Source organism: Chelmon rostratus, chromosome 1 (genome assembly GCF_017976325.1).
Source record: "Chelmon rostratus isolate fCheRos1 chromosome 1, fCheRos1.pri, whole genome shotgun sequence".
Classification (NCBI taxonomy): Eukaryota; Metazoa; Chordata; class Actinopteri; order Chaetodontiformes; family Chaetodontidae; genus Chelmon; species Chelmon rostratus.
This window is the reverse complement of record NC_055658.1, coordinates 1,585,202-1,611,667: the sequence shown is the minus strand read 5'-3', so window position 1 is coordinate 1,611,667 and position 26,466 is coordinate 1,585,202. Positions and strand designations below refer to the sequence as shown.

Genomic DNA, 26,466 nt, shown 5'->3' with positions numbered 1-26,466 from the left:
GATGTGTTCTAACGTCGCTGGATCAGAGGTGAGGCTTCCAAACCGGGCTTCCTTAATGACACTTCCTCCCCAGTGTGAAGGGGATTGAAATCATTTGTTAAGAAGATGAAAAAAAATGGAGAAAAACTGGGCTCACAGATCATTGTAATTTATACAAGAAGTCATGACTGTCTATAACAAAGCAATAAATCTGGCAAGAAAGGATTACTTTTCCAAGATTATTACAGAGAATGCTGGGGAGTATTATTCTCCACTATTGACCAGCTACTCCACATCGCCCCCACCAGTCTGCAGTTCTCTGCATCACACTGTGAAGACCTAACAGCATTCTTCAATAACAAAATAACCTCAATTAGAGCCACCACTGCTACTGACGTGAATACAGATGACCTCAGCAAACTCAATAAAACTGTATTACATTAACTGAGTTCTGCAAGACCGTCACTGAATCAAACTCATCATGTGTTGACTTTTTTGTTTTTAAGTGGGTGTTTGACAGTGTTTCAAGTCATGGCCTGAAGATTATAAATACACCTCTTCAAAAAGGCATCTTCCCAGAACAACTGTTCTACAACCACACCAAAAGGAATACAATCACCAACTATGTTCTCATATCCAAAATACCATTCATCTGTAAGATATTGGAAAAGAGAGTTTCAGTGCAAATGAACTCCTGTGGACTGTCTTAGAGATTATTACACCATAAAGCGTAAAAACGTGCGACCCTGGGACACATGCTTTTCTTGCTGTGCTAGAATAAAGTGTAATTGCACATCCACTACAGCAGGCGGCAGTGGCGCTCTCGTTGTCAGAGTGTGCGCAGGGAGTATTACCTCTATTGTGTACATTTTTTTTTTGCACAGACATGCGCACACACAGCAGAGAGCGGTGTCTGAAGTGCAGTGCACAAACCCCCAAGAGACACCAAGGAAAAATATTTAACAGGGATGAAAAGAAAGGCGGAGAGAGACGAGATAGTGAGACAATTGAAAGTCACCAGGAAGCTAAGACGAGGAAATATGGCGAAGCGCCTGTAGTGTTCACTGTGACCGGTGGGAGACGAGGAAACACCGGTGTGTTTACTGTGTCGAAAAATGTTGGCAGGGGACAGCATGAAGCCAAATAAATGAAGGCGTCACTTACTGAACGCGTCACTTCAAAAAGACATTACACCGTAATTGCTGATAAACCACTTGAGTTTTTTATACTGGGGGGTGTTTTCTTCTTCCTTGCGGGGCGTAACGGAAAATAATTGAGAAGCACTGCCCTAAAGGAATTTCAGTCAGGCTTTAGATCACACCACACCAATTAACTGTTCTGACTAAAATAATTAGCAACCTCAGACTAAATTCTGATGAAAACTAGCTCTCAGTTCTTGTCCTCTTAGAGTTACGTGAAGCATTTGCTACGATTGACCATGATATCTTCAATCAACTGTCTTGACAAGTTGTGGGTTTAACTGGTTCAAAACATACATCAAAAGGGGAGAGTTTTACATTTGTCTTGGAGATTATATGTCTGACAAACATGGCATTTCTTTTGGGTTTACAGGCAGCTGCCTCCATCCATTACTGGTCTCATTATACATGCGGCCACTTGGTGACATCATTAGAGGGCACAATGTATGTTTCCATTGTTATGCAGATGACACACAACTATACATCTGTGCTGAAACAAATGATGCTGCAATTATAGACTCCATTACTAACTGTCTTTTGGCAATGAATAAATGGATAAGCAATAATTTCTTGAAGTTACATGAAGACAGAAGTGAAGTCCTATCCCTAAAACTATAACAGAAACGCTGTTTAATAATCTAGGGAAAGTAACTCCCTGGAGTTACAAGTCTTCACAATTCAGATCAAAAATTCAGGTCCCGCACCAACAAGGTGACAAAAACAATTTTCCACCTTAGAAACACGGCTAAAGTACGAGCATTTTTAAATTGAAAAGATACTGAAAAACTGAGTCATACCTTTATTTCAAGTTGTCTCCATTAGTAACCCACTATTGACTGGTTTCAAAAATCAAAAAAGCTCATTAAAAACTCTGCTATTAACCAGAGCCAAGAGGCTCTTCTCTATTATATGGTGCTACTGCGTTAAAATCAAAGAAATTTTAATTTTAATAGAAATAAATTAGTCATGTCCTTGGTCTTATGACTTGTGTTCTTATTCTGCCAAATGTGATTTTTTGGCCCCAATGGACCATGTTGGTAATCTGTCTGGACGGGCACAAAGAAGAGACTGGAATATCACTCTGGGCTCAGCAACAGTTAAAAACTTCAGCGTCTAACTAGCTAATATTTTCATTCCTAAGAAAGAAATCCATGTATGCATGCATTATGATATATTGCTAGATACTCAACCTGGTTTATTAGGTACTAGCACAGGTGCCACACACGTTCACATTAATCTTGCATGACTGGCAACCAGGTAATGTATTCCTATATCCTATAATCAAGTTTCTTAAAAATCTGTGAAGAAGTTATAATTGGATAAAATAATCACATGGTTTTTGGATAATCTATTCAGTCTTTAGCAAGTCCTCTTTTGACAAAAGTAAATGACACCTCACATGTGTATCATTTGACACTGACTCATTAAAAGCATGAAGTTTTGTCTTTTAAATGTGAAAAAAGAAATTATTTTAGGACACGTGAGGAAAGCATGTAAAAAATCTATATGAACTACTGCTACAGCATGTCACACCGTGGTGAGGTTTGTCTCGTCTTGGGTTTTTTGTCTCATCATTTCCTGTTTTATTTTGAAGCTCTAACTCTCTCTTGCCCATCCTCATGTGTCACCTGTGCGTCCGCCCCGTTCACCTGTTGTCTCCACCCTGCGAGTGTTAAATAGTCTGCATCTCCCTTGTCTTGTGCCAGTGTGTCTTTGTCCTTTGGTCGATTCACCCCAGCCTTCTTTGTTCATTTCCACAGCCACAGTGTTATTGCCTTTGATTCGCTTGATCCTCTTGTGTGTGTTTTTTGTTTTAAATTCTATAGTCTAGTTTTGGTTGTTTTGGTTCTCGATAGTTCATAGCCAAATTTCAGTTCTCAGTAAGATTGTTCTTTTGTCTTGTTTGTTTCTTATAGTAGTGTTACCTTCCTCCGTGTTTTCAGGAGTGATCTTTTGTTTCTATTGTTTTGTCAGGTAGTTCATAGCTCTTTCATAGCCATTTGTTTTCTTCCTCCTTCGAGAGCGTTTTTTGTTCTATATTTCGTATATCTATAGTTGTTCTTTCTTTATCCTCCTTTTGGAGCGTTTTTTTTTTTTTTTTGTTATTTTGTCGTTATCCTAATATATATTTTGCTAGAATATTCATAGAATAATTTCATAGCCTTTTTGGTTACACTCTACGAGAGATCTCTGAGTCAAGCAAAATAAACCTGTGTGAATTACCATCTCTGCACCTGAGTCCTCTTTTCAGTATCGGCCTGACCGCAACTGCTACTACAAAAGGGTCAAAACAGACAAATGTTGGTGATACAGGTTTAAATGGAATGATCATACAAACTGAGTATGATTCAGGCAGCTCAGAGTAACATTTCAGTCCATTACTCAAAGGACGCCTCTTCCTGTCACCATCACATACTGATGGACAGATGTCATGAGAGGCTCTCCAATGACAGAATGCTGTAACTAGATGTACGCTCCAAAGGGAGCAGGTTTAGTGGTGCGTCACTATTACAGCAGTTAGAGAGAGGTCTGAGGAGGTTGGGCCTTCATGAGGGGGCTGGAGAGCTTTGACTGCTCCTCATGGAAACAACAAACACAGCTCAGGGAAAATACAGGTCAGCAGCAGAGGTGGGACAAAGTTTCTGAAAAACAAAGATGGAAGAAAAGAGAGAGAAGGGAGTAATAAATAGAAAAATGAGAGAGTGAAGGACGAGGAGAGATTCAAGCCCTGGCAGAGTCCCACAGCAGAGGAGAAACAGAGCTGACGGCTTGGAGTGAATGGCCACACTGTCCATGTGCATGAATGAGCTTTTCAGTCCACTCCCTATCTTCACACGCACACGCACACGCACACACACGCAAAGCATGTATGCAGTAACTGAGAGGTGGCTCCTGATGGCCTGGCTCACTACAGTTTGTGTGGCATGTGGAGACAGACATACAGTGATCTTTTCACTCCTCACCTTTAGCTGAAATACCAGAGCTGACACTCACCCAGAGCTGGAGGTGGATCTGTGCGTGAATGTGTGTGTGTGTGTGTGTGTATGTGAGAGTGTGTGTGTGCGTGTGCGTGCGTGTGTGTGAGTGAGAGATAAACAGGTCACTCTGACAGAGTAGTCTTTTTCTCAAAAAGGAACTACGTAGCAGAGCTGCATACTGGCTCTCTGAGAACATGTGAGAAAGGTAAGGAAAGAGGTACTTGAGCATACATCCATGATAAACTTCCACAGGTGTTTTCACTTATTTTTAGGTTGATTAGACCAATCTAAGGTCTGTGTGGGCATGCACAGACGGTGTAATTGAGATCTCCCTCACTGTGCAGTTAGCCTTGTTGCAAAGTTTTAGACAAATTTCACTTTTACATATTATTGTTAATGGTGCTTTGTGCCACAACCATTGAACTAAAAAAGTAGCTTCTTCTGCCTTTAAGCTGAGCAGAGGTCAGCCAAAATAAGTGCAAATAAAATAAAAAATAAAGTTGTGCAGGATATTTAAGTATTTGAGTCTTCAACAGTGCTTGTGACACATTCCACATTAATGTCTCTAACATCTCTATCAATAAAGATTGCAAAAAAAAAAAAACCATTAAAAAGTCTTAAATAACCTAATTCAAGGGATCTTGGTAAAAAAAAATAGTACTTCACATGGATGGAAAAAGGATACATACAGTATATAAATCAAATATAGCCATAAAGCAGTCCTGCTCAATGATTTACAACATTGGTGCCAATGGTCAGAACAGAACCAGAGATTTTAAAGGGAAAGCTAGTCGTTCATTCCAATGAACACAGACATTAGTATCAGTCCTTCCTCCTATCCTCTGTCCTCCTCCTTCTGCTGATGATGTGACTCATTGCCTGCAGATACTGCTGGGGGGGGGGGGGGGTACCGTCTCAGCCAATACTTAAGTTCACAGGAATTTGCTACTAACCTAAACAATTCAGCTCTATACAGAGAGCTTTTGTTTTAGCTTGTTCATGACCATAAGCTATCAGACTAACCAGTGAGCTGTGGTTGAGCAAAAGATACCAGCAGTGGACGCGAGACTGTGGGAGAAGTCCTTTGATAAAGTCCTCTTCCTGGATTTCTACTCACTACGGTTTTATTGCACTTTGAGAAACATGTACAGTAGTTCAAGCAAAACATCTTTTACTTGACCTGGTTGACTGTCCACTGAAGTCATTCTGCCTCTGACTGACAGTACTTGTTGCCGTCATTGGTTAGTTAGTTAGGCTTAGGTATGAGGAGTGAGACTGGTTAGAGTTAGGGTACGAATATAATAATGTGTACAGTACCTACACAAGTGTAAATATCAAACTTCCAAAAGAAAAAAAGAAAGAAAGAAAGAGAGAAATCTCACCACACTGACTCTAACCAAGCTCTGCCTCTTCCACATGTATTTCATTGAACCTTATTTTGCTGGTCTCCAGAGCCTCCAGTTCTTACTGATTTAAAGCTTAATGTGTAACACTGCAATTACAAGAAACCTCTAACTAGTTGTTTCTTTAGGAAGTATAAATCCAAGGCAGTGGTACAGAGAGCGGTCAGGAAACATAACTGGTTACCAAGTTAAAGTTAAAATATAATGAAACATGATGAAGCCAAACATGAACCAGCTGTCATTCTGGGCCAGAAGGAGAGAAATAGGAAGGAAGGAGGTGGTGAACGGGGCTCAAATAATAATAAACCCCAAAACTCCTGTCCGCCAGACAGAATCGAAAAGATAACCACATTCCAGCCATAATGAATCTACAGCTGAATAATAAACATGAAGCAAGCTGTGAATAAATTATGACAATGCTGATAACAGCAGCAGGTTGGACCTACTGAGCAGGCCACACGGTCAAAATTATATTATTCCAGATGGATATCTTAGTCGTTCCTCATCTGCGTTTGCGTTTTCTTTGAACAGAGGTGCCTCTGAGAGGACCAGGGGGTGGGATGATTGACACTGAAAGCCTGTTCCTGGCTTTGGTGCTACTGGGGGTGAACATCTAATGAACCCAAAGTTCACTGGAAAATCAACCAAGGTGCAGGCCATGGCGTCTTTTTTTTAAACTAGAGGATGAAAGATCCCCAACAACAATAAAACAAAAAAATATTCAGTGCACATGAAACTCACTCAGTGTTGCTCAGGGGGCCCACTCATGCAGAGCCCTGACCCCATCTCTGATGTTCTCCTATGATAAGAGACACCTCAACAGGCTTTTGTTCTCATTAGTCTTTGGTAACCTGGGATTCCTGGCACATCAGCAGGATTTTGTTAACCACACCTGAGTGTAATACACAATTTAGAAATAACTGTTTAATTGGCTCATTCTTTTCTGTCTGTTTTTAGAAAGGTGAATCTTTTTTCATTCTCCCTCACTGCTTTCACAGTGGACTGTGAAGTACAGCAGATCTGATTTAAAAGTTCAAATCCTTCAGTTTCCATCAACCATTGCAGCAATCCCATTGTTAAGATCTAGGATAATTAGACAGTTATGTCTATTTTTGTATGAGGTGTTTTTGTTCGATGTATCTGTCTGAATTACAAGCAACTATCAAGTTCACCATGGACAAGTTTAGTTCTTGCTCACTTAAACATATGTAGCCTCAAGAATAAGGTTCATGAGATTACCAGAATCTGCACTTCAAACATTATTCATGTTTTTGTAGAAACATACCTGGATGACACTTTTGATGACTGTGTATGGATATAAATTATACAGAACAGACAGGGAGATATATGTCAGTGGAGTTGCATTTTATGTTCATGTTTATGTGCAGGAGCACATCCCACTTGTGCTACAGAAAGATATAAGTACTGACATTGAACTAATAGATTCACCTTCCATACAACAAGCCTGCTGGTTATTGTTACAGGCCATCAGTTCCGATGTGATAAAATATGCAAAAACTCTAGATATAGTGACAAATAAAATTAAGGCTATTTTCCTCCTGAGTGACTTCAATATTGACTGTTTTGTTTTTTGATTTTTTTTTTAAAGCTGATGTCTAAAGCCAACACCGGTTGTTGTTCAGCCTGCTAGAATTTCTACTAATCCATTGATATTGATAATAATTCAACCTGTCTTTACCATATTTACACTAACATACATGAGCTGGGTTCACAAGCAGAAGAATTATTTACTTCATCTGGTCATCAGATTTAATGCAGTCTCATTTGTTAATGATGTTCAAGTTTTGGAAAGGGAATAGAACATATCTGCTACACTGTTTGACGTGGGACCAGCTGACCACCAACAACATGAAAACATTGAGCTGCAGAACAACGACCTGCTACTGAGAGCAGCTCTTTTCAAAGCTGACTCTTGCCAAGACTCAGTTTTGCTCATGACTAACCCAACACTGGAAAACCAGCTGCGAATAGCATCATCATCATCATCACTAACATCTGACATTAGATACTTCACTAAAGAGAAGCAGTTCCAGTCATTGCACAGGTTAGTGTGATATATGTCTTCAACAATTTAGAATGGGGGTGCCACAAAGGGAAGGGGTGAAGCCAACACCATCCTGACACAATTACTGATGCCCCACCCACCCCCACCCCCATTGCATATGCATAATAAACTTCTCAGATGCTGCCCAGTGTTCTGTGGCCCTTGAAGAACATTAGAGGAATTGAAATGGCTGTTGATAGGAAAAAGCTTCTTCACCCCTGTTCTTGTCCCTGGCTGCTCTCTGCAGTTCCTCCACGTTTGTCATCATTTCTACACACAATGGCAATAGCAAACTGCATTCCTGGAAACCATACCTAACAGCTCGTTGGCATCACAGACAATGCTCTTGTCAGAGGAAGGTGAAAGGAAAAGCTTGGTTATTTCATCCAGTTGCTGCTTGTAAGTACAGAGGAAGAGGAAGCTGGTGATGGTGAGGGAGTGAGGATGCAGATGGGTCCATGGCCTGCAGGGTGGGTGAGAGGGGCAAAGGCAGAGCTGGTACTGTAGCAAGACTGAAGCACAGCAGAAAGAGGCTGGCACCAGGAAAGCCAGGACAACAGGAAACAAATGGGCAGAGGAGGAGGAGGATGAGGAGTGCATCTTTCACTTTCTCACGACTCGTCTTTTTTTTGTCTTTTGTTCTGATTGATGAGTATTGACACTAGAATTAATATTAGCACTAATTGGTTTGTTTGCAGGTAATGCAGAGGGACACGTCTTTACCCTCCCCACTGATGCAAGATTTATCTCCAATGCATCAGGAACTATATTTCTGTCTTTATAAAAATATTTCACAAATGATAGTTCATACATATGCCTGAGCCACAAAGCAATTTGGCAAGAAAACTAGCAGCAATGGTTGTAAAAAATATTGAAATAACTAGAAATCTTTTAGCAGTTTGGGAAGTAGCCACCCAAATTGTTACCAATCCCATATTAAACCTGTGAGCTGTTTGGGCCAGGACACTGGTGAATGTCTCCCAAAAGCAGCAGGAAAACAGACAATACAATGCTGCTGCAGCACTGCTTGCCTCTGGCTCTACTCGCCTTGTCAGAGAGGCTGGACTGAGGAAGCCTGGTGATCACAACTTCATCGGCATATCAAAAATGTCTTAGTCCTCAGCCAAAGGCACTAATTCTATTACAATCAAGTCTGTTATATTTGACTCTAAACCTATGAGGTTTAAAAACAGCCCTCCACTGATACCCTGCAGTGTCTTGGATTTACCCTTTTTCCTCTACCATTCCATTGTACCTCATTTTTTACTCCCCTCCTGTTTTGTTACCATCTTTCCTTCATCTTATACTTCTACTTACAAAACAAACTGTTGTAAAATATCAGTGACAAAAAGAAGGGGGTATGTAAGGTCACATCCAGGAAAAGAGAAAGAGAAAATCAGCCAAGCTCTAAATCCTGCAGCACGCCTAGAAAAACACCCAGACAACAAAAGGCAATCAGGCGTGATTCTGATCCCACATCTGCTTGTGATAATCCATGCAACTAGCCAAGCGTGCACCCTATCCCTCCACCACCATGACCCCCAGCTCATCTACACCCAATCTGCCCCGTTTGTCCACTGTACCCACAACATTCCTTCACCTCTCAATTTACCACACAAAGTCTGGTCACTGAATTCAACTCTTCATATAATAGATGTAAATGTGTTCCATGAGGAAGTTTTCTCATTCTTCACTAAGCAAATATGGACGAAACGTCCACAGATCTATACAGCTACCTGCAGAGCACCACACACTGCAGCTGACAGACCACTTTGACAATTACTGAAATGACATTTTATAAAACACATCTGTTCATGATGTTCTCCGTCCTTGAAGGCACTCAGATTATTTCTTTGAACTGAACAACAAACTGAAGATAACAGATTATTACTCTCACCTATATGTCAAATGTAACAGTAACTGCTTCAACCTCCAGACTGTTTCCAGGATCTTTGTGGAGACTCCTTCAAAACTCCAGGGCAAACTTGTAGTGAACGTTTAGGCTGACCACCATCACTCTACTCAGCTGCTGGTACTACAAGTTTTGGACAATAAAAGAAAATAACATAAAACTGTAGACTAGCTCGTCATTCCGGTGGGTCCCAGAATGCAATATGCACAAAGCCAAAAGTAATATTGTTGTCACATCAACATGCATCACAGTGACTGTCAAGAAAAAAAAGCAGATGCACAACGTCATGCTTTCCAAGCAGATGTTTGTTTGTTTGTTTGTTTGTTTTGATCACAATGATGAAAAAGGACAATTTCAAGTGTCATTACTGCTACAAACATGCGAAACTACATGAGCTGCAAGGACAAATGGATAAAGTTAATGCTCTTCAGCAGAGTTTGGATAACCAAAAAGCAGCTTTCACAAGTTAACACTCTGACAGAGACAGTGTTATACAGGTGAGTTTTATGGTAAACAAGCTAATAGCTAAAGCTTAAACCTCATTCAGAAGGAGAATTTGTGAACAGAGCCTTGTTGCTGCTGTAACATGGTCCAAAGTGTCAGTTTGTCTCAAAGGAATTTGTGGACATGAAGAGAAAACCTGTCAGGACACTCAGTGATAGCAATGACTGTGTGTTTTGGCCTTCATGGTGGACAACAAGAACCTCTCAGAGCTGAACCTCAAGCTCCAGCAGCTTCTCAGCTCTCTGCCTTCACTTGTGAAATCATTTGAAGTGAAAGCTAGGGCAAGTGCAGTTGATCACACAGAGAATTTTCCTGCTCTGCAGGAACAAAAGCTGCTCTGACGTCTGAACATGCTGCAGAGTGTGAAAAGTCCTTCAGGCATTTGGTGAGAGGATTCAGGACATGAAAAGAAAACAAAAGGAACTGAACACATTTGCTGATGTGGAACCAGCAGATGTACCTGACAACCTTCAACAATAAATTATTGAGCTGCAAGGCAACAAGCTCAAAGCTGGGCACAGTTCTATAAACTGTACGTACGTACTGAGGGTTTCCATTTCTCAGGAGACGTGCACTACAGTCGCATCCCTGATTGGACAACCCACTAACTGTGAGCAGCTCTTTTGAAAACTGACTCTTGCAAAGACTCGGTCCCACTCAAGACTGACTGATCCAAACCTGGAAGACCAGCTGTGAGTCGTATCATCATCATCATCATCACTATCATCTGTAACAAGACGTCTCGCCAAAGAGAAGCAGCTCTCGCCATTAGAGGTGATTTATGTGTGTAAATATATTCCGGCCATTGAAGGATATTAAAAAAAAAAACTGAAATGGCCCCTGACAGAAAAAAGTTCCCCACCCCTGGCTTAGAGGGTTAGATTGATTTTTTCAGGAAGTTGGTATGATGGAATGAATTATCAAACATACCGACGAGACTGAAGTAAGATCAGTTACAAATTCATGTTTACTTGGATTACTTGGATTACATAACTGATAAATTTCCCAGCCTTGTTTTGAAGTCCTAGGGTGCTTCTTCAGTTGTAGTGTGGCCCTGACCCAGGGGAACCAAAGATCGACTGTTGCCTTTTAGTGCTTTGTGTGTGTGTGTGTGTGTGTGTGGGTCTGTGTTTGTTCACACTGAGTTGTAAACAAGCCACAGGCTTGGGACTGACAGGTAGCTCATTCATTGGACAGTTTTCTCATCCTACATTATCAGCACTACATGGAGCCACATGGGGAAATAATCAAATTCTGGTGACTGACAGCATTCCATGCTTTCATCTTTTCTTCTCTGGTTTCACAAAGAGCTCACACAAATTAAATTTGATCATTGTTAGCAGAGACTACCACTGGACCTCATATTAATATCATTATTAATGGCAAAAATGTGGAAACTGGATCAAAACTGTGTACTGTTATATTACAGGGGGGCAGTTACTGAGTGACTGCTGCATTTCGCTCACTTTTTAAAAAGGAACTGCTAAAACGCCTCCTCTTCATTTACTAACATATCAGAGAATACTTCTGCACTCACATACTGACATGCATGAGTGTGACTATGGTCACCAAATCTGCATAATTGCATAATTTTTTATATACATCACTTGGGACATCAAGTCCTTGACGGTACCCATGACCCAGAGGTGGGTCCAAAAGTTGTTTAGCTTTTGCATTTGTGCTAATATCATATATTTACTTAATGCAAGAGCTGATTAGTGTGCTGAAACAGCAAGTTATCAGGGCTGTTGGTCCATACTTCAAGCATGGATTTGGAACAAAATTTAGTCTTTCAGATAATTTACTCCCTTTCCTTGATTGCCTGCACTGCACAGTACACATAATGTAATTCAGTCCATAACGACACGTTTTATAACTTGTATCATGCATGATGGCCCCAGAAAAGAGAAAGGGCTGCAGGAGCTTTTTCACAACCCAAACAAAAAATGGGTTAATGTATCAAGATAAGAAGGAAACAGAGCAGCAGGCAAGAGAATTAGAGCAAGATGATGGGGAAACAGGTGCATCTTCAGGGGCTCAGGTGAGGTCCCAAATATGGCTCATAGTTTGGAATTATAGGGAGGCATCAGTGCTGAAGTTAGTTGAAAAAACTTACATCAGGAGAAGTAAGATCCTATTCACTCAAAGTGTATCCTTGTTTTGTTTCAATCCTCAAACAAGTTCATTCTGAAAGCCCCCTAATGATTGTGATTAGTCACAGGATGTGCATTACTTTCAGATAACTCCACGATTCTGTCGCTGCCGCCTCATCAACATTCAAAGTGTTGCGTCAAAGCAAGTAAGTTCATTATTGCATCCTCACAAAACAGGTGGTGCTGGAACCTTGGTGACACAGTGACTAATTGCACCTTCGGTCGGTGATGAGACAAACACTTAAAGCTGCACAAATATTTCTGCATAAACAGTGAAAATGTCATGTGAAAATGTCGCTCTCAAAGGACTGGACACCCACAAGTCGAATACTGAGCTGTGGTGGGTTGTGGGTGTGGGCTCTCAGCCTCCTCTGAACACCAGCTCATCAGCTTGTTTTCTTTTTGCCTTTGCTGAGATACGCTCACTGGTGCTGTTTGTGAGCATCTCACAGAATCTCAACGTCCTAATGCTGAAAAACAGAAAGAACGACACCGCTGCTTCATTTCTTTTTTCTGAATAAGTTATGTTGAGTAGGTATATTATGCTTAAAACTGGAACAATACCACAAAAACACACATGCACAAACCACACACAGTTCACAACTTGTGCCTTTTTTCAGAGTAAAAGCAGAGTGAGTCTAACTGGAAGGCCGGGTGGTCAGCCTTGGTGGAAACACCTGCGTCTAACTCACTCTGCTGTCTTTTCATTCCACTAACGTCAGTCAGTTCAAACGCCTCTGAAGGGCCGAACCATGTTGGCCATGTTGACACAGATCAAGTAAGGGACTCGGTGTAAAGATGAGCAACCTGATAAAGGTTATAGCACTGTATATGAGGACAGAGAAGGAGCTGCAGGTTCATTTAATATGCACACAGACAGACAGCAGCAGGCAAACATTCAGACACTGAGTAGATGCTTGTACCAACCCTGACACCTGCAGATGAAAAATGACATGATGTCATTTGTAGTCATCCATAGCTTCTACCTGACATAAGTAACTTTGGCATTATTCACACTGAGGTTGAACTCTGTATATCAGCAGCTGCCTTTCCTTTCAAATCTTTACGCTTTTCTCAAAAAGGAAAAAAAACAATAAGTTAAATGTTTGACTGAAAAAGCATTGAGTAACATTACTCATATCTGACCCTCTTATGAAGCCCATGCTACACCTGCTGTCCAGGCAGATCGGTAATACATAGGATGAACAAAAAATATAATTATAATAACACCAACAAAAATAATAATAAAAATAAAAAAAACTCAATGCTCACCCAAGCTGAAAGAGCCCAGAGAGCCCCCCACTAAAACACCACTGTGCCTCATTTGTTACAGCAATCGTAGATGTTTTCTAGAGATATTCAAAGAGGCCACTGAAAAATAAAGCTTATCAACTGATCCACAGGTGGAGTAACAGATCTAGGACAGAACATGAAGCCACTGAGCCAGTATGAATATGTGGGGGGCACAGCATCCATCGGGGAGGGAATTTGGCTCACAGTAGCTGAGATCCACGCTAGCCCATGCAGGGGGATTCAGGTGGTACAGCCTCCGGTAAACTATGTTTGTATACTGACAGCTAACTTAGGGAATGACGAACCTTTGGGTCTCTCAATAAGGACCTTGTGTAAACACTTTTAATTATTCCAAACTTAGAAAATCATGGAATGTAGAGATCTGAAAATAGATTTAGGGATTAACAAAGGAGGGCACTGCAAAATGTACCATCTGTATGTTCTTAGTGAGTTATTCACTCTTAATGTCAACACATTCCAAAAGCACAATATAACTACAACCATACAGCATCACCACCACTAAATTTGTGTAATAATTTGTGTCTAATTTTGCACCCTCACTACAGTTTTAAAGCCAGTATGCTGAGAATTTTTATGTGATTCTCTTTCTCTCACTGCTGCTTATATTGAATTATTTTTTTTCATTTTTCTGAAACACACACACTCAGCATTGAAAAACATTACTGATTATATTCTTCATCGTTGCATCATTCATTTGTGCGGTGCCTGCCAGTGGAACATGAGTGACACGTCATCATCAATCAGCATGTGACACTACAACAGGAGCAGAATACCATGAGCCACGTTGCAGTCTCAGCATCAGTCGAGAGCTGGTACACTCTCTGTGTTGTCTGCTGGAGCCTGTCATACATCTCTAAATTGTAAAACATCTGAAGTATTTTATTGATGAGAAATGTAGAGCAGGTCAAAAAACAGAGTTGCACAATGATAGCAATAATAAAGTATTAAGTTTTGAATTTAAGCTACACTCACACAACTCTGCAGGGCTGCTAATTTCTGTTTTTATGACTGACATTGGATTGATTTCATATTTTCCCTCACAACTGATCATTTTACCTTCTCTCTTCATGCATATTTACTCTTAGCTGTTCTCGCCTGTGTACTTGTTTATTGCTGTCACTGCTGCTTACTTAACGATACAGAGTATTCCAGACAATTCTCAGTGTTTCGTATGGATGTTCTACAATTAATTAATGATTTCCATGTGCATGAGTGTACAGTTCATGAGCAGTGAACAACTTGTCCAAACCTCAAACTTAAATTCCCAGTTCACCAGAATAGCAAGCGATCAATAGTAAACACTGCAGGGTTTGAAGTCCTAGCCCCCCATAAATAGATGGAACAAATATTCCTGCTCCTCTAAAGGGTTCAGGCCAAACAAGGAAGTGAGTAAAAAAATGAAAAGCCAGCCCAAAAACACTCATATAAACAGACGGCCCAAATAAAGATCCCTTTGCTGAGCTGATCATGGAGAACACCAGGTCCACAGCAGCGTATTGTCAGGGATTAAGCAGCTGCTATATTTGCCCGAGAAAATCCTGCACTAAGTAATGCTTCATATAAAGAGGTGACATTCACCCCAGCTCACACACATACAAAAACTCCAGCAGGCTCTCCACACTGCCTCCAGGCCCTTTGACCTGTACAAGCAGTTGGATTTGGATGGGTCGGATCAAATTAAGCAACAGAGCTGACAGCAGCTGCAGTGAGAAGTCAGAGGCTGGGTGCACAGTGTGTGAACCCTGACAAGGTTTCTCTAATTGGGTCCGTGTTCATTTTATCCACCAGTGAATGTGATGATGTGAATGAAAGTGACTGGGGGCCAGGTAGTCAAAGCAGCAATCCAGATAGAATGTATGAAAATATAATGGAGTTTCTATTTGAAGTACATGGCGGGTCCACAACTACATATAAGGAAGGTGCTTCTAATGTTTTGCACTGCCAAGACAAAGAGACAGAAAATAGAAAATCCAGTGCCATGTTTCATTTATCGACTAATAATGCCATTTATCCATCCATCCATCCATCCATCCATCCATGCATCCATCCATCCATCCATCCATTTTCAGTACCTGGACACAGGAAAGTGTGAGGAAGATGAGGACAGCCCTCCAGAGGATGAATGACTCCATCTTCATCTGGGTTTCTCCTCAGGTCAGGGTCTCTCTGCAGCTGGGTGAGCCCCAACCTGTGTACAGCGAATGATTACGTCAACTTCAAAGGTTTTTTTCAGCAGCACAGTTGTTGACTGTGATACTGAAGTGACGCCACACTAGATTAAAAATATGATATCATGTTCAGTTCGCCATACTGAAACAACTGGTTAACAGGAGCAGATTTTGACCCCCCACACCCCCACGATATAAATGTCCCTCTACTACAGGCATCTCAAACCGGTTCCATAAAGGGCCGCGTGGCTGCAGGTTTTCATTCCAACCCAGGAGGAGCACATCAGGCCAACCAATCAACATCAAGGGATCACTTAGTTATCAGCTGAAGACTGAGATCAGCTGATGAATTGATTCCAGCCTGGTGTGTTCCTCCTTGGTTGGAATGAAAACTTGCAGCCACGCGGCCCTTTATGGAACCGGTTTGAGATGCCTGCTCTACTACTACTAGTAATAATAACTTAACAAGAGTAAATAAAAGAAAGAAGATAAGATTTAAGATATTTAAAGGAGGACACTGAATTTGCCTGCCTGGATCATCATGCAGAGTTCCACAGCTGACTGGCAGCAGAAGCTCGTTCCCCATTGGTGACAAGTCAAGACTTTGGAACCATTAATAGGGCACTGCCAAAGGATCCCAAGCAGTGATCAGTCTCATCGGGAGTCAGCAGATCATCTGACCATTGAAGGATTTAACCCTCATATTTTCTTCCATCTATTATGCACCTTGACTATTTCTATGACCTGGTCTGGTTTGACTGCTTGTAAAGCATGAAGTATAAAATAATCATCAAATTCTGTGTTGAACCTTTTTAGTCAACTTCCAACACATCAACATATATTTTACACTTATTTTTGTAATGTATGATATAATAGATGTAATTTATAAAAAATTACACTTCATTTTTGATTAAAAAAACAGAAATTCTGATTATTTTGACTATGGTTATGATCTGAGGCACATAAATTGATGTATTATCACAGACTGCCACATGTCAAAGTTTAGTCAGGACACTGTTTTGAAATAATGTAAAATTTTTTAATGGCAGCAAATAGTCACACCTGTTGTCCTCCCGGGTCAAAATGACCCGGGTGGTTTGACTGTTTATAAGGCATGAAGTATAAATGTGTGTGTGTGTGTGTGTGTGTGTGTGTGTGCGCGCGCGTGTGTGGGTGTGTGTGTGTGTGTTTATTGTACTGGAAAGCACAGTAGTATGATCCATTATACCACTTATTGTGGCCAGGTCAAATTTGACCGGGAAGACCACAGATGCTATAAATTATAATAAAACACACATAATTCAAAGATTATAGTCATAATTAATTTTACTTGCAAAGAGCATAGTATGGAACCATCCATGTCATTTTCAAGCAATTATATGAGAGAAAACCATAGTTATGATATGCAAACACCTAAAAACGGGTCAAAATTGACCCGAAGACAACAGGAGGGTTAAAAACAAGCAGTAAAAGCTTCCAATCATTTCTAAAAGTCAAAGGTAAGCAGTGAAGGGCAGCATGGATTGGTGTGAGGTTGCTTGATGTTGAATGTGTTAAAGCCTGGCAGCAGCATTTTGTATCAGCTGCAGTCTTTGCATGTTTCACCTGCAGTGCTGATGAAAAAGTGTGTAATAGTCAAGTCAGGAGGAGATAAAGGCGCAGATGACCTTTCAGAGATCGCCATATGAAAGGAGTGATCTGATCTTGGTTAAGTGCCTAAGTTGGACAAAGCAGGACTGCACCACTTCAGTCACCTGAGCACCAAAAGACAACTCAGAGTCAAAGGCTACGGGTCTCTTTTCTTAACATTACTGGATAAAGCACACAACCTAGATGAGAGGTCATTAGTGATGCGAGTGCTGGGGCCAGAAGGATAATTATAACTATTTCTGATTTCAATTCATTCAACTGCAGCAAATTTATTGTACATCCAATTCTTAATTTCAGTAGGGCAGGTCAGGATACATCAGTGGTGCAAGGTTTTTTTGGGACATGCAGTTGCATGTCATCCACGTCTACACATTATTTGCCACAGGGGCTACCGTTACATAGGGGACCCAGAATAGACCCCTGGGGAACCCCACAAAAGAGGCGCACGAGACGAGGAGGCATCTCTAAGCACACCAGACAATGACCTGTTGGACAAGAGATGGACCAATCACGTGACCACGTCACTAACACCAGCATTATGGTTAGTAATTAGTTTGCAGTAACTTGATTACATAAAAACCATGTAAGCACACTCTAAACTGAAATAATAAAGTCCCTCATGGGGGGCACCCTATTCTACCTGAGAAAACAACTGCATTATCACACCCTGATACTGACATATTAATGGCATCAGGATCACTACAAGACTACAAGTTTATGACAGCCAACGTCCTTCACATTCCACAACCTTTGTGGAGTGCAAAAACCAACAGCTGGAGCTTGACCACACCAGGGACTAAAAGTCAGGACAGTCAGGCATCGATTCGGACCATTCTTCAAAATCTGTCTGTCTGTGACAATACTAAATGATGCCTATAAACCACATTAACATTAGGTTTTAACTCAGGGGCCATCTATGAGATGGGGCCTCTAGATTTTTTTTTTAATTTCACCTTTTATCATTTCAGTTTAGAATGTGCTTAAGTGGTGCATAAAGACACACCAAACATTTGCAATTAACTAACCCGCTGCGAACTAAGTACCTCATGATGAACCAGTGTCTGAGCACTGCCTCCATACATTAGGAATCAGTCGGTGTTGTTTTTTAATATTAGTTTTTTATTGCAAGACAAAAAGACAGAGTGTTTATTGATATTCAAACTTGATATAAAAATAATAATTTAAGTTATTCCATAGGGCTAAGGTTACAGTCACATAGAGCTTTGCTTCTTTTCTCTGTTTCATATGATGGTCAATTGTGTTTTTGGACTGTTTTGTCAGGAAAATAAGATATTTCAAAACATCAAATTGGAAAATTGGGAATTTGTGAAGGGACACTTTTCATTGTTTTTGGCATTTTAGAGATTAAATGATCAATTATTAACACAGAGGACTCATCACGAATGCAAACACTTGATATTTCCAGCCCTGTTGGTGAAGTCATATTCACTGTGGCTGCCACTGTCACACAGTCATTACAGACAGATCCACCTGCATGCAGGAACACCGTCAGCGCCACATCTACAACCAAGCACCGACACCACGAAGCCTGCGCAACGATCGCGGCCAGTTTCTAAGTTTCGACAGCGATGCCTCCACACCACGACTGTTCGTGGCATTAACGCGCCAGCAGCATCGTCCTGACGGGGTGAATCTGGCATGAACAGGTACGACCGGACGCCAGCAGCCGCAGGTTGATGGCGGGGGTCTCCGCCTGATGCGAGTGTTCGTTTGGGGACAAATAAACACCTTACCTTCAGAGGAGGGCGGGGGCGGGAGGGTCCTATGCGCTCATATGGAGATGCAACATCAGTTACTGTCCAACAGTCCTCTTATATAGCGAGCCCCAGTCCCCCGTGTCCACGCTGTGTCCACACACCGAGCCGGACACAGAAATGTCCAAGAAATGACCGAGAGAGACCGATGAGGGGTCACAGGACCCAACACGCCGGGACTTTGTGTCTCTGCTGAAGTGTCTCCAGAACCCGAGCGGCGTACAGCCCGTCCGCCTGCATGACACACAACTTGGGACCACAGTCAAGTTAGACGCAGACACACAACTTCCGCTTAGCACTTTCAAAGTAAAACACGTACGGACTCTCCTGCTCTAATAACATTTTTATGACTGCATATGGACGTAAATATGTATGAAATATGGGCTTTGTGGGTAAAAGGCGGACATGGGTTGGAACTGGGCAAGTTTATTTGGGTCCACAGGTGTCCTCGTGAAAAGAAAAGGTGGAAAAAACTACCCTCTTGCATGCTCCAGTGGTAGTTAAAAAATGACAAAGTGTCCTCTATAGTGGCCCACCATGGAAGAAAACATGAAGTGCCCTCTGGGTTCCCCTCCAGTGGAGAGAATGTGACAAAGTGCCTTTATAGGCTTCCCTAAATGCAACAAAAATGGTTTGGAACAGCTTCACCATCAGTATATCCTGACTTTGTGTGCACTGGTGAGCCACCAGCTGGTGTATTTTTATTTTTTTCACCCCTGACCCTCAGACAGCCTCAGACTCCACCACTGTGCGGGTCTTTTGTATCATCCCATGTCCCATATGGCAAACTATAATGGGCTGGTTATACTAATGCCATTAAGATGAGAAGTGGCTACATGGGCAGCTGCTAGACCCAAGCACATTTTGTGTGACCTTTACATGGGGCACAACGAGCCATCCATGGCCAAAATCCTTTATAGCATCTGGTTATATACATTTAACTCTGAAACATAATTAATGTTGCTGTGTAATGCAGAGAAAATGTGTTTATATTGATACCTCTGCTGATGTTTTGTTGTAATTTTGAACTTTTTTGAATTTGTTGCTCTAGTTTACCTTGGCAGTGCCACTGAATACGCAGCTGTGATTGGGTTTTTACGGTGCACATCGAAGTTTAATTTAACTTCCCGGGATGATTAAAATATACTTTAATTCTGAAGGGTAAATCAGCCAATTTCCAGCAGCACCCTGCTTGTCTGTGGCAGCTTGATGCAGCACTGCGTAAGGAGCCTGATGACCATCCCTTCTGTCCCATGTGGTGTGGAGCAGCAGACAGCATATGGAGGAGCAGTCAACTCCATCAGTTTAATATTCCTGTAGTCAGTGTCTGTACTACTCAGTGTTGTGGAACTGCATGTGCAGCTGCCCGAGCTAGCTTTTGATATTTTAATATTAATTAAGTAGTTAATTGTAAGTTCATTTCTACCCATGTGCATCTGGGTAATAACTGAGAAATACTCTGCAATTTTTGGCAGTATATTTTTATGGCAATATTTCCTTTGGTTCTACAATACAGTGGCATACATTCTTCATGGTATTTTCTTCATCTTCTTTCTTTCTATTTCTACTTCTATAAACATTTGTCTTGTTTTATTTTCAGTGTTGTTGTTCAGTGCTTTGGATTTTTTTGCACACACTGTGTGTCTGTGAGGAACAAACATTTGGATCTCTCTGTATGTCATGTACATATGCTGAAATTGATAATAAATAAAGTTGTCTTTGTTATATAAATGCCATATAAATCAATGCCAATATACATGCACACATACATACATTTAAAAAAAACCCTCAAAATTCATTTACTGGCATTATCGACAACTTTAACAATTCAGTTTACAAGCTGATGCATCATGATCTAATATTAGAACAGAATATGTAATCAAATAACACTGACAAGCATCATTTTGCCAGCATAAACAGAAGATAAGATACAATGAGATAAGAAAACCCGTTCACACTCTCAACTCGTCACATATGGACACTTGGTCAGAGCCTGGTTGGCATCACTTTCTAAGGTAGTGGGTGAAGGGGCATTAGGCTCCTCTAGTGTTGTTTTTCAACGTGCAGAGTGGTCTGATCTTCTATAGACAGTTACTCCCACTCCCAATAAGTCAAATCATGTTGTATAAAAAGGGAGGGAGGGGTCCAAAAGAGGGAGAGAAGGATCCATTCCAATGCCCCCTTCACCCTCTTCATCACATTCTCCAGGGTACCAACATCCCGCCTGCCCACCTCCACCACAATCACCAATCAAGGAGTGAGTTAAAGCTGAAGCTCAGTCAAACTGATGAATTATTAAACTACAATAACCACAGATCTTCATCACTCAGGAGTCTATCAGAAATGAAACAGACCCCATGCCGCTTCCTTAAACATACCAGTGATCTTAAACAGTTAAACCCAGACATTTTTTCCAAACAGTTTGTGTGTAGTGGCATTGACCTGGGTGAATTTACATCATTTGAAAATCTTCTACTTGAGCTCAAAACAAAATTATTTCATCATTACTTTGTATCGACTACCGAGATATTCATCAGTGTTTATGCAGGACTACTCAGAGCTGATCACACTTGGTATCAGTAGATTTGACAGATTCATCCTGGATGGAGACCTGAATATTCATATCAACAAAAAGAGTGAACCAAAGGCAATGGAGCTTGAGAATTCACTGGACAGCTTTGAACTTACACAACATGTAAATGAAGCCACTCATCAGAATGGTAGCATTCTGCACTTAGCAAGAACAACAAGGTTAAACATTGATAATGTTTCAGTGTTAGAATGACCATCACTGTGTGTTTTCATGCAAACCTAATATTAACAAAGAGTAAAGGGAATTTTTGGTTCAAAAGAGATTCCTATATGGCAAGGCTGAAGCAAAGTTCTGTAATATTATGAGATCAATTGAGTCACACAGCTATGACTGCTCTTTAAATGACTTGGTTGAACATTTCAATAACAGCTTGTCATCTGCTTTAAATACTGCTGCTCCACTAAAGGTTAAAAAGATGTCGACTGACAGAATCCCCCCATGCTTAAACAATAACTGTGTTAATGACAGTAAGAGAATTTGTTGAGAAGCTGAAAGACAATAGAGGAAAACTCGGCTGACAGTTCACTGTAATTTCTACGATACCACTGATTTACCACGATCCATCACTGATTTGGCTGACAAGCTAATGTCACTGTCAGCAGTTGAGGCTTCCAAACCAGGCTTCCCTAATGACACTTCTTCCCCAGTGTTGAAGCGATTATAATAATCTGTTGAGAAGAAGAAAATGGAGGAAAACTGGGCTCACAGATCATTGTAATTTATACAAGAAGTCACGACTGTCTATAACAAAGCAATACATCTGGCAAGAAAGGATTACTTTTCCAAGATTATTACAGAGAATGCTGGGGACTCCAGAGTATTATTCTCCACTATTGACCAGCTACTCCACATCGCCCCCACCAGTCTGCAGTTCTCTGCATCCAACTGTGAAGAACTTGCAAGAAAATGACCAGTAAGAGAAAGCAGTGCTGCTGTTGTGACAACAGATTGCTCAGCAAACTCTGTAAAAAGAAAGAAAAGATGGAACCATGGGAAAATTCACCTGTATTACATTAACTGAGCTATGCAAGACCGTCACTGAGTCTAACTCCTCTCATGTGTTGACTCTGTACCTACAGCATTTTAAAGCAGCTGTTTGAAGATTATAAACACATCTCTGCAAACAGACATCTTCCCTGATGTCTTAAGAACAGCTGTTGTAAAATCCTTACTAAAGAAATCATATTTAGATGCTAATACCATCACCAACTACAGGCTGATGTCCAAAATTCCATTCATCTGTAAGCTAGTGGAAAACAGTTTCAGTGCAAATTAACACCTTTCTTAAAGAAAATAACATCCTGGAGGAATTTCAGTCAGGCTTTAGAACATAGCACAGCACTGAAACTGCTACTACTAAAATAATAATTGACCTTAGACTAAATTCTGATGAAAATAAACTCTCACTTCTTGTCCTCTTAGATCTAAGTGCATCATTTGATATCTTAATCAATCATCTTGAACAGTTTGTTGGTCTTTCTGACTTTGTGTTAAAGTGGTTTAAAACACACATCAAAGGGAGAAAGTTTTGGGGATTGCACAAGGGAGCTGCCTTGGTCCATTTCTGTTCTCACTATACTTGTTGCCACTTGGTGACATCAGTAGAAATCACAATGTATGTTTCCATTGTTATGCAGATGACACACAACTGTACATCTGTGCTGAACCAAATGATGCTGCAGCTATATATTCCATTATACTAACTGCGTGTTGGCAATAAATAGATAGATGATCAATAATTTCTTAATGTTTAATGAGAACGAAACTGAAATCATACTAGTTGGCCCAAAAAATAACAAGAGAAATTCTGTTTAACAATCTGGGGAAATTAACTCCCTGAGATTAAATCTAAATTTGGCTGTTATCCTAGATTCAGATCTAAGATTCAAGTCCCACATCTACAAGGTGATGAAAACTTAATTTTTCCATCTTAGAAACAAAGTTAATTATACATTAAAAATGCTGAAAAACTGACTCATGCCTTCATTTCAAGACGATTTAATTACTATAAATCACTATTTAATGGCCTCCCTGCCAAAATTCACTCATTCAAAAACTCTGCAGCTTGGTTATTAACGAGAAGGAGGAGAGAGCACCTTAGTCCAGTTTAAGCTGTTCTGCACTGGCTGCCTGGAACATTCAGAATTGATTTTAAGGTTCTTCTCCTTGTATACAAAGCCCTTAATGGGCTAAGACCAAGCTACATTGCTATTTACCGTCAAGAACACAAACCTCAAAAGCTCTGGAACACACTAGCTATAGAATCAGGGAAGCCACCTTGCGATATATTTGTTAAACGAAAGCTAAAAGCTTATCTCTTCACTTTAGCCTTGAGCTAGCTCTGACTTTCTGAATACAGGCCTGAAACCTTTGTACTTTGCCTCACATTTATGCACTTTATTATTCAGGCTGTACTTTTTACTGTTTTATCTTACTTGGTTTTAACGTTTATTATCTTTATTTATCTTGATTCTATTTTCATCCTTAATTCTATCTTATGTTTTACTGTTATTATCAAGTGGAATTTACTCTCAATCTTATTTAACTATTAACTATGTTCTTTCCTTCATTTCTTTATGTGAAGCACTTGGTGCATGTGATTTCTTTGTTGTAAAGCACTTTGAACTGCAATTCTTGAAAGAAAGATGCAATACAAATAAAGTTTATTATTGTTGTTGTTATTATTATAACATGAACCACGTGTTAGAGAAGCTTTCTGGCAGGAAGGCTTTATGCTGTGTTGGAAATACAGATACTGTAATTTATTTTGAATAAATCCCACATACACCACTGCTGCTGGAAAAATTCTCCAACGCACCAAGTCCGTCGCTGAAAATAGCCCCCAACAAATGCAGTATTTACTCCTGCTTGTGTAATGTTTGCTAAGTTCCCGACAATGTTTGGGAAATTACAAAGCCTTTTTTTTTTTAAACTGAATCTACATGTATCTTGTTTATAGAAATTTAGATATTCAGCAGGACCCAATGAGTCCAATAAAATTGACAATGGAAAAAGTCAGAAATCACTGAGAGCTAATTAAACACATTGTTGGTTCCTGTCATGGAATTTTTGGCAGTAATATGAATATACTGTAAAATAATGGCAGCTTAAATCTCTAAGAAACCTACAATAAGAAGGTTTACGTGGGAGTTATGAGATGAAATACTGAAACAGCTGAGGGCTGACGATAGATCAGATTTAGATTTACTGTGTGGGAGATTTGTTTTCACTGCCAGCATAACACACAAACATACAGCTATACACACAGCAACATACAAACAACAATTGATAAAATGTAAGTAAGTAGGTAAGTAATCTTAGTTCTGTTAAATCAGTCTCATCTTCCAGTGTGCCAATTAGACCAGTTTCACATTCACAGTGAGTAAATGACCTCAAGGTCCTCAGCTCTATGGAAACATACTGTATATATGTAGGGATGGATGGCTGACAGATTGTCAAGAGATTGAAGGATGCTTTTACACTCATATACGCTTTAGTTGAGCACTATAAAACAATGATACAGTACTACATAAGCTGTACAGTCAGGTAGACACTCAGTCAGTATAAGAATTAGCAATCAAGAAGCAGACAGTAAACATGTCATGTTGTTTATGAATACATGGATGCCACATTGTACAAACTGAATTACTCTATTAACAAAAATGTGTGTGATGGAAGTCTGGCACCCCCTTTCTTCCAGACATGTGCAACAACATTTAAAGAGAAATCTACTCTCAGAAATCACGAATGACAAATCATCTTAATAATTACAACTTCACACATTCCACTCACTTGTAATTTGAAATGTGTGTCAGAATAAATGGTCTAAGGCCTTACATGACCTCATGTGGATCACCTGCTTCAGTAAACACATTCATAGACACTTTTTATAGACATTTTATTTCTTTTGACCTAAACTGAATGTGTTAACGTTTCTGTTGAATGTATTGGGTCAAGGATAGCATGCATCAAGGTGAGAAAACAAACTTTTCCTTTAAATATAGTCTTGTGATGCGTGACATCAGCTTCTGGCTTTTGGAGAGTCATCTCTATCAGCTGATGTCCTGCAGGAATCTCACTTCAGTCAAACTACATCGAGTTTCACGAAAAATAACGGAAGATATCCGGTTTTGCCTTCAAAGTAAAGTTGTCATTCAGGAAAAAGCACATACTCGAGTATAGTGATGTAATTTTCCCACACAAATTCACTGGTTCACATTTATTAGAGCAGATATCATAAGAAATGGCGTGTTTCGAGGCTTCAATCCCCTGTGTAGCTGTTTATGTAAATACATATACATCAAATACTTGTATGTATGTGTGATGATGATCTCCCACCAGCCCTTGCTGATCCACTAGGCCTGTTTCTAACAAAACTACATAGCAACAAAATTTGTGCTATTTTACCTCAACGGGTAGAATTGGAAGCATGACATTTCACGTGTTTTTTATGGGAAGTGGACTTCACAGCTAACAAATTAGTTAAGTTTTAGTTAGGAGGTAGACAAAAAGCCCATGGAGACGATAATGTATTTTACAAACTGAATGGTAATTTACCTTGGACTTACTCTTAAATACGATATTAGTTTTTACTTTGGGAGTATCTATTACGCGCCCGTCATTTCAGTATTATTTTGAAAAGAACACCGGAAATGCACTGCTTCATTTAGGATCTGCTGCAGCTGGCGCCGCACTTCACTGATGTCAGTTCGTTAACTAGTCAAATTTGATTCATTTCAGCTGTGGAAAGCTTTAATTATAGAAAAAGGCGAC

General features: G+C 40.3%; 1 protein-coding gene across 1 annotated transcript in view; it reads right to left on the bottom strand.

The window, feature by feature from the left end:
* Positions 1-19,442, bottom strand: part of adamtsl3 (ADAMTS-like 3) — a 240,538-nt gene extending 221,096 nt beyond the window's left edge. The window contains exons 1-3 of the mRNA XM_041939250.1: positions 19,420-19,442; positions 19,143-19,334; positions 15,580-15,695 (exon numbers count right to left, since the gene is read on the bottom strand). Coding sequence (XP_041795184.1) covers positions 15,580-15,695; positions 19,143-19,334; positions 19,420-19,442 — 331 coding nt within the window. The remainder of the gene's footprint in view (positions 1-15,579; positions 15,696-19,142; positions 19,335-19,419) is intronic.
* Positions 19,443-26,466: the final 7,024 nt, after the last annotated feature.